Source organism: Globicephala melas, chromosome 2 (assembly GCF_963455315.2).
Source record: "Globicephala melas chromosome 2, mGloMel1.2, whole genome shotgun sequence".
Taxonomy (NCBI): domain Eukaryota; kingdom Metazoa; phylum Chordata; class Mammalia; order Artiodactyla; family Delphinidae; genus Globicephala; species Globicephala melas.
This window is the reverse complement of record NC_083315.2, coordinates 113,064,374-113,077,483: the sequence shown is the minus strand read 5'-3', so window position 1 is coordinate 113,077,483 and position 13,110 is coordinate 113,064,374. Positions and strand designations below refer to the sequence as shown.

Here is a 13,110-nt window from a genome sequence, read left to right as displayed (position 1 = left end):
CCCAAAGTTTACTTTTTGCTGTCCAAACCTTTTGGTAGAGCAGCCTATGTGTGCCCACTGAATTCAATGATCACATCATAACATTTCTAGAAAGATGTCTTTAAGACTGTGCAATAGGGATTAGTTTTTATTTAAGGGTCTCAAAACACTGAAATGGCCTTTTCTTAGGTTTTAGAGGGTAAACGTGAAGACACAGGGAGGCTGACTGTGTTTCTCCCAGATGCCCTTTCAGTGTTGGATGGTCTCAGGTATAACCATGGATGCCTCTGCTACTGCACGACAACTTGCTCCTTTGAGCCCTGAAGTCCAGGATGTAGCCAATTGCTTGGCTGTAATTGCTCAGCTCTGAGGAAAACCAAGAAGTTGTCATCAGTACTGCTCCACCTTCCAAGCTACAGGTGCCTTTGAGTTACAGACTGTGCTCTTCAGAGGACAGAAATGACCCTGCATTTGGGAGAAGAAACTACTAGAGACAAGGAGAGACTTATCTTGCTGGGGGAACCATTCTAGCCCTGCTCATTTGACCATTTTTGTCTCTAAGTGTCAAAATACCACCCACCCCTAATTGTGAAGGGAGTGGCAAATGCAGTTCAGTCCAAAGAAAAACGCTTATGTGTTAGAACACGTGACCTTTTACATCACATACGCACTTTGCCCCACAAAGACTGGATGCTCAGATTGATCGACTATCTTTTTAAAAAGTCACCTGGCCTCTTGGTTTGAGCTTAGTGGCAGGCATACGAGAAATGTACTCCTTATAGAGAAAAACTACCCCCCCCCCCAAATCTGATGAGCTCTTGCTGGAGTGCACATCTATGGCTCTGCACGCAGTGACCAACAGAGGGATTTCAGTGTTCCTTAGGAAAACTTTGTCCACAGAGATAGACTGATGATTGAAAGGACATAAAGGAAGCCTGTGTCTGTGGCAGGAACATAACTCTGTTAGTAACTCAAAACAAATCAGTCCAAGTTTGCCTTCAGAAATATGGAGGAAAAAAGAGAACATGGTCTCTTCCTGTTGGGCTGTTCCACAAAATCAAAGCCAAAGATTCTAAATAGTGAGTTACTTGTGTCTTCAAAAGAAGGAAGCAGTCTAATTCAGTCTGAAGAGGAGATGAAGAAGACATCTCAAAAGCGGTCTTTTAGCAAAGTGTCTCACAAAAGGACATTTTAGAGGTTTGCATATGCATTAAAAAGCTGTAATACTTGGTGTATTCAGGTAAGTATAGAATAAATAGGAAATGGTGAGATCATCGGAGATTTTCACACTTGACATTCACACAGCTGAACAAAGAGCTTCATTATCGTCACGGCAATATGAGGGTGCATCTGCTGCTCAGCTCACCCCCCCTTGAGCTACCTTCATCAATGGCTGCAGAGAATGGGGAGTGGGGGGTTTTCTGCTAGATACTCAAAAATTAATTTTGAATTCACTAATGTGGAGAGCGTGGAAGTTAGGGGGTGTGTGCTCGAATCACACTTTCTACTTAATACCACCGTTGGGTGCTTGGCCGTAGCTACCGGTTTTTCTTTCTACATTCACAAAACTGGCAGATGAAACATGAAAAAGAATACTGACTCTTTAATCTCTGCTTCTCCACCTAAGGCCAAAGGCAGGCTGACAGGGAACTTCATTCTGGAAACAGGACTTTTTTTTTTTTTTTTTTTCTTTTTTAAATTCCGGATTACTTTTTCTTCTGCTTTTGAAAACTGTGGGCTATAGGGAATGAACCTGACATAGACTTAAAACAAGAACAGGTTTCTTTATCTAAAAAGTTATAGTCCTTGATGCTTACAGAGGTCATTTTCAAAACCCACAAGAGAGACAGCGTTAGAGCCAGGACCTGTGCCTTTAGCGCTTTATTTACTTACAATAGAGACAGTTTTTCATTTAGAACTGCTCATAGGATCAAGCCAGGCTTTGATGCCGTGCAGACTTTCCTATAGATTTTGCAATTAGTGAGCTAGATGTCTTAAATAGCAGGCATCCACAGATTGGTTTTTAGTTTTTTTGTAAATTTACGTGCTGAGCAATATTTGATCAAATTGAATGCTATTTGATACTTTAATGTGAGTTACGAGCTTAAGGACAGAAGACCCGTGGATGGTCTGTGAATGACTATGCATCATCTATGGATTTTCCCCCTAATATCCTAATGACAGGCCCTGCTTGAATTGCTATCTGTGTGATTTATAACCTCAGAAGAGGTTTTTTCCTATATCACCACCGCCGACTGACAGATTTTTATTAACTGTTAATACTGAATCCTGTAGAAAACTTTTCATTGATTGAGAACATATCAATTTGTTAAGTTTAAAAAATAAATTCCCCTTTCCTTGATGATAACGTGCTGAGTTGGAGACCAAGGCTTTTGAACATTGAGGGGATCACGTTCTAGGACCGGAAGAGTCAAAGTAATCGTTGGCGCGAGTGACATCCGAGATCTCAGATTTTTTTTAAGCTGTGTTCAGGCCAGTCAGGGAGTTTCAGTACTGTTTATTCCTGACCTGAAATAGTTAAGAACAGAGTATTCTTTAGCCTTCAAACCTTCTTTTTTGTTGGGGGTTTTGTTATATAAAGGGACACAGTGAACTCTTGCGCATGGAATTAAGATTTATGACTAGGAAATCAGGGAAATGGTGGATTTATCCACTCATTCAATAAATAATTGTTTTGAATGTGCCTCTCTGTGCCGGGCACTGGGGGATAGCAAAGTTAGCAAAATCTGTCACTGGCCTGAACTCCTGTCTGAGTCTGAACTGGTCCCAGAAATTCTGTCTCCCTTCCCTGGGATTGGTTTAGGTTTGGAATATGATGAAACACTGCACAACGAGACTCAGGGGGGAAGTCTCTCTACTGTGGGAGACTGTTGAAAATGTTTTCTTCCTTCTGAAAATAAGGATTTACTTGTCTTTGAACGGGAGTCAGATGCTTATCAGTCATTTTTACTAGTAAGTTTATCATGGTGATGATTTATGGAAAGTGGCGTGGAGGCCTATGAAAGCACAGCAGGTCCAACCTGGCCTGGGTAAATCCTTCACCTTCCTTTAAAAATGAAGAGAGGGCTTCCCTGGTGGCGCAGTGGTTGAGAGTCCGCCTGCCGATGCAGGGGACGCGGGTTCGTGCCCTGGTCCGGGAAGATCCCACATGCCGCGGAGCGGCTGGGCCCGTGAGCCATGGCCGCTGAGCCTGCGCCTCTGGAGCCTGTGCTCCGCTACGGGAGAGGCCACAATAGTGAGAGGCCTGCGTACAGCCAAAAAAAAAAGAAGAGAAATGGAGTACTGGGGAGGTTAAGCTGGGATGGAGGGAGACCTAAAAAAAGGTAAAAAGATGAGGTGAATCTTTTTAAATTTTTATTGGAGTATAATTGCTTTACGATGCTGTGCTAGCTTCTGCTGTAGAGTGAAGTGAATCAGCCGTACGCATACCTATATCCCCTCCCTCTCGGATCTCCCTCCCACCCCCTGCCCACCCGTCCCACCCGTCTAGGTCGTCAGAGAGCACCGAGCTGAGCTCCCTGTGCTTTATAGCAGGTTTCCACTAGCTATCTGTTTTACGCATGGTGGTATATATACGTCAATCCTAATCTCCCAATTCGTCCCACCCTCCCCTTCCCCCTTATAGGCAGGTTTATTTTATGTCTCTGGCAGACTCTGTGTTTCTGGATACAGTCGTTTCATTAAGCCTACTAAATACCTTGAGCAAGAACTATCTAAGTGGTGAGGCACAGGTATACAAAAACTAGTGTTCCGTAAAATCGGGACTATTTAAAGGAGCCCAGACAAACGGCATGTGTTCAGCTGTTCTGTGGATCGTCAGAAATCCTGGTACTTTGTTGTGAAAACATTACAGATTCTCCCAGGTAGCGGTCACCGTTGAGTGTCCTCTGAACAGCTATTCCACCACTTCTTCCTGGGTAATAGAACTCCCATTTGGGGCTTTATGTGTGGTGGTCTTCCCCCAACTCTCAGGAGGGATAACTGTTTGTTTAAACCAGCCACAGTCATTCCCTCCAGCGTGTGGCTGAGGCTGGGACATTTGATGAAATGCTGGACAATGAGACTTTCCTGGAGGGCCTGTGAGAATATTTTCTTTTCTTTCAAAAAATGAACACAAAGTAGCAACTGACCCTTTCCTGACTTTGGACATTGTCCTGTGAGGAACTGATCATTGGTTGTGCTACAGCTGTCTTTTGATCATGAAGAGAAAGTGAAGACGATTACAGAGGAAGTTGAAGTCATTTTTACTTGGGTTTTCTGTTACTTGTAATCAGGTGGGTTCTGGCTAATGTGTCTCCCCCCAAATTTGAGGAGGCCAGAGAGGGGGTGGGAATTCTTCAAGAGCTTCAAATAACCTGCTCTTTAGTTAACCCTATATTAATGGAAAAACGCTGTATGCTAAACACATACACAAATTAAATCCTATGCTGCTCATTTGTGTTTAAAAAAAAGTTTGAGGGCTTTTTTTTTTTGAGATATGCAGGGTGTCATTAAATCAACATTTTAAAGAAGGTGTTTTTTAGAAAAACGATGTCATCTTGTTCTTCATTTTGTATAAAGTACAAGAAGTACTGGAATTGATTTTATTTAGGTTAATTGATTTCTGTGAAAATGGATGATTTAGAAGTACTGTTTCGTTTTCTTGATCATGCTTTATGAGAGCAATGGGTTAGTTACTCTCAAGTATCAGGTGTTTCTGTTATGAAAATAAAAGCAGCTACTAACTGAAATAGTAATAAGGAAAAGCCCAAGAATCCATGTTAGAATTGCATTAGAATATATCAGTCAAGGGCTTCCCTGGTGGCGCAGTGGTTGAGAGTCCGCCTGCTGATGCAGGGTACACGGGTTCGTGCCCCGGTCCGGGAAGATCCCACATGCCGCGGAACAGCTGGGCCCGTAAACCATGGCCGCTGAGCCTGCGCGTCCGGAGCCTGTGCTCCGCAACGGGAGAGGCCACAACAGTGAGAGGCCCGCGTACCGCAAAAAAAAAAAAAAAAAAAAAAAGAATATATCAGTCAAATCAAAGATCTGGCTTTCTCTCTGAGCAGATAGAAAAGATCACGTGCTACGTTTTGCGTCTTTTCGTGTGCTCTTCAAAGCTTGGGATGCCCTCAACACCTACCCGACGCCCACCCCCATCATATCTCCTACCATCATCTTCTTTCAATGTCCAGGGAAAACGTGCCTCCTGGAACTTCTTATCCTTCCTTGGTGGCCCCCACCTCTGGGGCTTCTTTGTTTTGTTTACACATCGTGATAGTCCTCCTTTTATGCCACCTTTTCAAAACTGGCTGTTTTCATGTTGTCCTCTCTACCAGTATGCAAGCTGCTGGAAGGTAGAGACCATGACTTAGTTATTTTTAAAATTTATTTTATTTTATTTTTTTGCGGTACGCGGGCCTCTCACTGTCGTGGCCTCTCCCGTTGCGGAGCACAGGCTCCGGAAGCGCAGGCTCAGCGGCCATGGCTCACGGGCCCAGCCGCTCCGCGGCATGTGGGATCTTCCCGGACCGGGGCACGAACCCGTGTCCCCTGCATCGGCAGGCGGACTCTCAACCACTGCACCGCCAGGGAAGCCCGACTTAGTTATTTTTTAAACTTTATAGCAATACCGCGAAGCTTGTATGTAGTAAGTACTCACAAATGTTAGTTGACCTTGAACAGGGAAAATATGACTGTTCCTAGTCACACGTGCAGCCAAGTACATGGAAAAATATTAACCTGGGGAAAAACTAAAGACCTCCTTTTGCTTACAAGTTGACTTCTGCTGCTTAATATTAACTTTCTCCACTGCAATTTAAAACTTTACATCTTTGTAAAGAAGTCGATCTCTTTACCAAGTAATCACACTCGTTTCATTTGAACACTGATTGAGATGCCCTCAGAGCCACTTGACTATTCATATTTTACTACTATTACTAAAATTCATTCAATTGGAGGGGGGTAAATGAAGTCCTTAAGATCGTTAGTCGATCTGTATTTACTTTTACTCCGTGTAAAATAAGGCCTTCTAAATACCAGCGTAGTCAGGGCTTCTCAAACTTTTACATGAATGCGAGTCTGCTAGGGATCTTGTTAATTGCAGATTTGGATTCAGTAAACCTGAGGGTTGGCCTGAAATTCTGCATTTCTAGTATGTAGTGGAGCAGGGATACTCAGCTGGTAGGTAGGTCCTTGCTGGTCTCTGTTCTCTGTGTTTGCCTGACCTTGGACTTAAAAAGCTAAAATCAGCACTTGCTGAAAAAGAAAAAAAGATGTAAAGTAATAATACTAACTCACTCCTGGGAACTTTCTTTCAGTCCAGTGGTTAGGACTCCGAGCTTCCACTGCAGAGGACACGGGTTCGATCCCTGGTCTGGGAACTAAGATCCTGCATGCCGCATGGCACAGCCAAAACCAAAACCAAAACCGAAAAATACCTAATTCACTCCTGCATAAAAACCTGACTTTATTTTGTCTCCATTTGACAGTCTTTTTAGTTAGTGGACAGGCACATGATGTAGGCTGACTTGGCTTCTGAAAAAAAGTCAGACACGGCAGCTATTAAATGCATCTCCTTTCATGTGAATTTTCATAATCATATGGAAGAAGAGGAAAAACTCATTTGCTCTGGGGGGAAAATGTCCAGCCAATGATCAGGTGGCAGCTCAATCCCTGAAGACCCAGCGCTGGAGAAAGCTAAGATCAGGAAATAGAAAACGTCCCCTGTGCCATCTGCATTTGGTCCAGCCATCAAACTTCACACCTTCCCTTCTTCCTTCACTCGCTGCTTCCTTTACTGCGTGCGATGGCTGCATACCCGAATCAACAATTACATTCCCCCTTTGTTTTTGTGGCAGATGACAAATGCATGGAGGACATCTTGTGTTTCCTAGGCAGGCAGGGCACTTACTTTGATTGATGCTCGGTTGTGGAAAAAAATGAGCAGGGAAGGAATTACAATGGAGGGCCTGCAAACTGGAAGGGGATATACTAATTAGTCCTGCATTAAGCAGTCGGCTTGCATTTGGTGATGAGACGCCTTCAGGAGGGAAGTGTAGGGGTTATTGGTGCAAAACAGCGTGGAATGCATTATGCCAGGTAGCAGTGGATTCATTTTGTTAGGAGGTATAGAATTTTGTAATTAAGAGAGAAACAGGCTACTGTATTCTTTTTTAACAGCTCCCCAATATATTGGGTAGGCCGTGCTTTTTAACTCTAATGATCTCATAGACAAGCTGAAAAGTCCTCCTCTCTTTCTGAAATAAATCTTCCAGAGTTTCCTCATCCTGGATCCAGTTCTAGGAAGGGGAAACTGCCACCACTTCTATGCTTGCTGGCTCTTTCTTTCTAAAGCTCCACTGCTCCAGAACCCGAGCCTTGACCCTTGCTGCTGGGACACAATGTAATAAAGAGAAAGGAAGTTTTCCCTCAGGCCACTCTTTCCAGGTTTTAGAGAGTCATTGCTGATGTGACCTGGGAAGAACCCTAAGGATATCTCAAGGCAAATTCAGCATCTTCCATAGACAGGGGCGAAAGCAAAATGCAGAGCGTGTTCCTCTGGTTAGCATGTGTGGTTTGCCCTTCTATTTTCTGGGCTATAGGCAGAGGCAAAGCAGTACATGGTGAGGCGTTCTCATAATTCAAGAGTGACACAGATGCTCTAGGTAACGGGAGTGTGTGACTCCAGGGAGATGTGACTGGTCATCTTGAGGTCAGTACATCCTGAGCAATGGAGAACTGGAGGGTGATAGGAAAAGGTGCTCAAATAATTGCTAATATGGGTGATTTAAAATTCAAACCTTGAAATGTTGATTTGCTCAATTTGGCCTGAAGAATCAATGAAATTGGGTTCAGTGACTCCAGCGAGGTGGCTTAGAGGAAAAAAAAAAAAATCACACAGGTCTTTGGTCACAGTATGATAGAAGAGGACCTAAACTCCCTTGAGATCCCAGTGTAATTTCACTAACCCACCGTGTTGGTATAGATAATGATTCCTAGTGATTCTTTGTGTTGAAAGCCAGTGAACTCTCAGGCGTCTCCTGTTAACCTAGTGGGCGAGTAAATGGTCCAAAGTTTTTGGTTCAATTTCTCAGAGTTGTCAAATCCTGGTGCAGCTGAGATCCCCTTTTACGTTTCTTATTCTAGAAACAAGTTCATCTATGGATTTACAGATGCCTAGGCTAGCAAAATAGATCTAAGTGATAAAGATAGCATTGTGAGTTAGCAGAGGCTGTCGAGTCTTTTTAAGTTTTATCCATAAACTGGAGCATAAGACACATCTCAAAATATCAGAAATACGATCAGATGACTACAACCTGCCTTTCATGGACAGAACCAGGAATTGTGCCAATAGCTCGAGGAAGAAAAGCTAAATAGTTAATGTGGTTTATTTTTTAACCATCCCTTTGTTTTAGAATTCTATCTTATTCTTGAGCTGATTCCATGTCACCATGACCTTCTCCTGCCAAGAAGGCACAGTTAAGGCATCCTTCAGTAATAGGCTAGGGCTTTGGACAAGCAAGATGCTTTTTTTTCAGTGTTTACACAACCAAGACTTATTACATGCTCTGTCATTTTGTTACTGGGCTGGCTTTGGTCTGAGAATTAGGTAAACATCAGACGTTCCATCACATAATTTTAGACTCAATCTTACTTTATAATGATGTTAATGTTTACTATACAAAGAAAGATGCATTTGTATATTTTAGCATTTTATTTCAGTCACAGAATGCAAAACCTGACATTGGCATCAGTTTGATGTGTGTGTGTGTGTGTGTGTGTGTGTGTGTGTATGATTGAAGATATTAAGCACTACAAGAATGCTGAAATTTCAATCTGATTAGGATCAAAATTCTTCAGGATCAAAACACTCCTTTTCCTCCCCCTACAGTTTTACTAATTGTGTGCTACTTGACATTGTGGAGTTATTCCACAGCGTGATAGCTAAATATGTGAAGTATATTTTACTGTGCTGAATTATCAGCTCATTCTATTTGTTTTTCATGTGTTTAAGGTTATTAAAAGAACTTAAAATTAGAAGTCATGTGTATGAGTTGAAAGACTGAACTCAATCATTGTTAGCAGATGAAATCGTAAAGCGATAGCCAGCATGTCAATATCAAGTAGTGGAAAAAAAAATCACAGAATTTGAAAGCATACCTTCTCTGTTCATTAGTTGGCAAGATACCAGAAAAATTAGGATACTAGCACAATAGCGAATGGCGGACGGAGTTGTTTATTTTCAGCACTCTCAAATTACTCCAGGTACTGAAAACGAGATAAAAGTAGATCGGAAGGAATGGCATCACATGTATTTGTTGGAGACCTTGCTTTATGGGAAGAAATGAACTGCCCTGGCTCACTGTTGCCGAGGAATTGTATTTCTTCAAGCTGTAAATCAAATCCCAGAGAGATAGCATGACGTTTTCCAAATAATAACAGAGGATGACAAAGTTCCTTTTTGTCAGCATCAGGTTTCTGAATTTAGACCTCGATTAAGATTCCAGAATGAAAAAGCGCCCCCCGCCCCCCCCACACATGGTCTACGACTGTGTCTTACGAACAATATATTCATTTTCAAAGTCTGGATCTCTGGCATATCCGCATCCCAAAATATATTCATAGCTTCTCCAAACATCCTGATTTTTCTCCATTTTCTCTAAATTCCCAGCTACAAAGAACCTGATGTGTCTTTGCCGGAAACAGCATCATTTCTTCCCCCAGTTAATTGAAGAGCCATCTGCTTCTGTGATACCCGACATCCATTCGTTCTTAGCAACAAGTGTGTTCCCTAAATCGCTGGGGGGCCATACCAAGGCATGCACTCTGGGTTGGGAGTAGAATCTGACAGAGCAGCCTCACAGGCAGGCTTTTTTTTCCAGAGACACAGTATATACAGAATTTGACACTGACCTTGCTCCCTTGTCAGTGTTGCTAATGCAGGGTTTAAAACACGGTACAAGGGACTTCTCTGGTGGCGCAGTGGTTAAGAACCCACCTGCCAATGTAGGGGACACGGGTTCGATCCCTGATCTGGGAAGATCCCGCGTGCCGCGGAGCAACTAAGCCCGTGCACCACAACCACTGAGCCCGCCCGCCACAACTACCGAAGCCCACGTGCCTAGAGCCCGTGCTCTGCAACAAGAGAAGCCACTGCTCGCCGCAACTAGAGAGAGCCCACAAGCAGCAATGAAGACCCAACACGCCATAAATAAACAAACAAATAAAAAACACAGTACAAGATGCTCACAGTTTGAGACTTCGGCTAGCTTAGTGTCTCTCCATTACGCTTCTGAAGATCTGAGTTTGAAATGATTAAACAACTGCAAAGGGCGGGAAAGATCTGAAACAGCTCTCCTCAACCGTGGCCAGAAAGGGAAGAAGAAGTTAATACAGAGGCCACCTGGCTGGTTTTACTACATAAAAGCTTCTGCTTCAAGCTGTGCCGTCTCCTTTGTGTCCCCTTGCATGTATTTAAAAGTGGAGCTCAGGACCGGCTTTAGAACCTTCTAGGACTACAGATGGCAGGGCCCTCATTTTCTAGGAAGAGTCTACCGAATGGTCATAAAAAGAATCTCTTGTTGGAATAGGGCAGCCCTTTCCGGAGAGGTCCACCAGACCAGTGCCTCTTGCCTGATGGGATTGTCAGAACCCTTGCACACATAGTGAAAACAGCCCTGCTGAGTTTGATGAGGGAAGAGTGCCTGAGGACGCTGGTGTGTGAGTTACTGCTTGGACCCAGTTGGAACACTGCTGGTCCTGCTTTGCTTAGATGCCACAAAAGGTGCCTCGGAGGTGAGCCTGCCTGCCAGGAGCTGGGAACCAGACTCAAAGAGCTGAGATGAGTTTCTCCCTTCCAAGAGTCGGGAGATGGAGGTACCTGCCCCTCTAAATAACCCTCTTTCTGGAAATACAGTGAAAAGTCAGCACCTTTGAGAGCTGCCGTATCCACATGAGACACTCTGCCCCTGTCCCCGGGCTCCCCCCTCATCCCAGTTTTGCTGCTAGTCAAGTAGGAATTTTTATGCGGCTCTGGCCTAGTTGAACTTGTCTTCTCCCATGTCTGTTTTGAAACTGAGACCACAGATTTCACGGTGGAATTTGCTCTCTAGAAAATGAAAGGGTCAAAAAGGCACTTAAGACAAAGATTCCCCCATCACTTTGTGGGAGAGAGAGCACAAGAGACCACGAAATCCCGGGTGAGCGCCTGCAGATCCAGCAATTTCTCTGGGCCCGGAGGTCCAGCTTTCAATCTAATCCCAACAAAAGTTGGAGCGATTTATGTCTCACTTTTTCTCACTGCGCGCTGACAGGCATCTCAAATGTACAGGAGATGTGAAGGGAGAAATTGGCATGGAAACCAAAAGGGCATCTGAGACTGTTGACTCCGGCTGGGATCAGCTGTCCCCGTGCATAGGAGGTACTTACAGTCCAGGTGACTGTGCCTGATGCCCTCGACGTCTTCAGCGTGGATGAAGTGGTAGCATCTTTTCCCTACAATGTCTACAGGAGTCAGATCCATATAATCACTAATCCTACAAAGAGAAGAACACAGGCTGGAAATCAGAAGGGAGGGGAAATAGAGAAACTGTTAAATGACTTAGAAACAAATATACTGACAATTTTCATTATACCAGGGTACCTGTGAGGACTTGGCACTGAGGGAAAACCTTTTTTAGATAAAATTATTTCCTTTAACATATGAACAGTCTTTTTCTAAAGTAGGAACTGTGCTAGATCAAGCAATTGTGTTGAAATAATTAGATAGGTTTTTCTTTTCTTTTTTTAGTATCAGAATACACATTGAGACAACATAATTCTATGAAATTATTGAGAATCAGGAACAATGCGAGATCCTCATTAGAGGCCAAGATAATTCAAGGTTACATAATAAAATAAAAACATGTTATGTTTATACCAAATGATTAGAGACACCTTTCATTTAAACAGATTGGTCTTCTATTGGGTATTTCCATGAAAAAGGGCTTCGGCTGCTTCTTGGCACAAAGTCCAAATTGGCATTTCAAGGGATATAATTTAAATGCTGAGACATACAGATGCCTGGGGGTATTATCTTTTCTCATCTGAGTCATTTGGGAGCTCAGCTTTCACTCCGGCCCCTTTTAACTGGGACTTTGTGGTGGATTCCACACGGAAACTTTTAAACCATCCTGGCAGCTCTGCCAGCCTTGTGCTCGACCGTACGTGTGTGTGTGTAAGCTTCTGTCACTGTCCAGCCGGCAATGTCCTCAGGCAGGAGCACAGAAAAAGAACAAAAACTGGAAAAAAAAAAAAACGTTGGGGGAATCTGCCTGGTTTACACGAACACGCCAAAAGGCGACTTCTCTTCCTCCCTGTCCAGGTTCAGATTCATTTTGGTCCATCCCGAAGAGAATTTATCTTTTGTTTAATTGATTCCCTTTACTGCCCCTGTTCTTTTCATGGTTTCTGACTTATCAAATATGAAGTGAATCTTTACGGCACCTTTAAGAAACCCATGAGATTGCTGCTGGGGAGTGAAATCTGACCCCTAAAGACAAGGAAATAAGAAACCAAACCAGACCAAAATGATACGGAAAGGAATGAAAATACACTACCCAGTGAGTGAATTGCTCAACATCTAGCAATTTAAATCATATTTTGGGCCAAACTAGAATTCTTGGAGGTTTTCTCAGGATTCCATGGTTTTCTGGTACGAAACAGATTAGTTGGTGTTTTCCTAAAACCATTAAATGCTTTCCAAGCACAGTTTATACCCGCTTTCTGCAAACGAGGGAATCAGGATGTCATTAAAGGCCTTCGTTGGTGTTTCTGGAATTTGCCCGCTCCTCTGAAAGCATCAGATGTGGGCTTTGCCCAAGGCTGTCCTAGGGATCTGCAGAGTTAAGGAGCAGACTCTGTTTTCTAGTTAGCAGATCCCTAATTCAACTATGAACCCTGGGAAAAAGGCACTCCATTCTTTTAGGGAAGACAGTTCTTTATTTTTTATTTGAATGAAATCCTTCAAAACAGTGGAAGCACTTTTGTACTCTCAGAGCCTGTTACCGTGGTGCATGTGACCAGCTCAGTGTTCAAAGACCTCTTAATATATGTGTAGAACGCTCTAGACCAGTCTGATGACCTGTATCA

The 13,110-nt window shown here is 43.3% G+C and overlaps 1 protein-coding gene across 11 annotated transcripts in view; it reads right to left on the bottom strand.

Annotated features, from left to right (window-relative positions):
* NPAS3 (neuronal PAS domain protein 3) overlaps window positions 1-13,110 on the bottom strand; it is an 870,998-nt gene that overhangs the window by 13,922 nt on the left and 843,966 nt on the right. For all 11 annotated transcript variants that reach the window (XM_060294729.1, XM_060294731.1, XM_060294730.1 and 8 more), the window contains one exon: window positions 11,410-11,516. In XM_060294729.1, coding sequence (XP_060150712.1) covers window positions 11,410-11,516 — 107 coding nt within the window. The remainder of the gene's footprint in view (window positions 1-11,409; window positions 11,517-13,110) is intronic.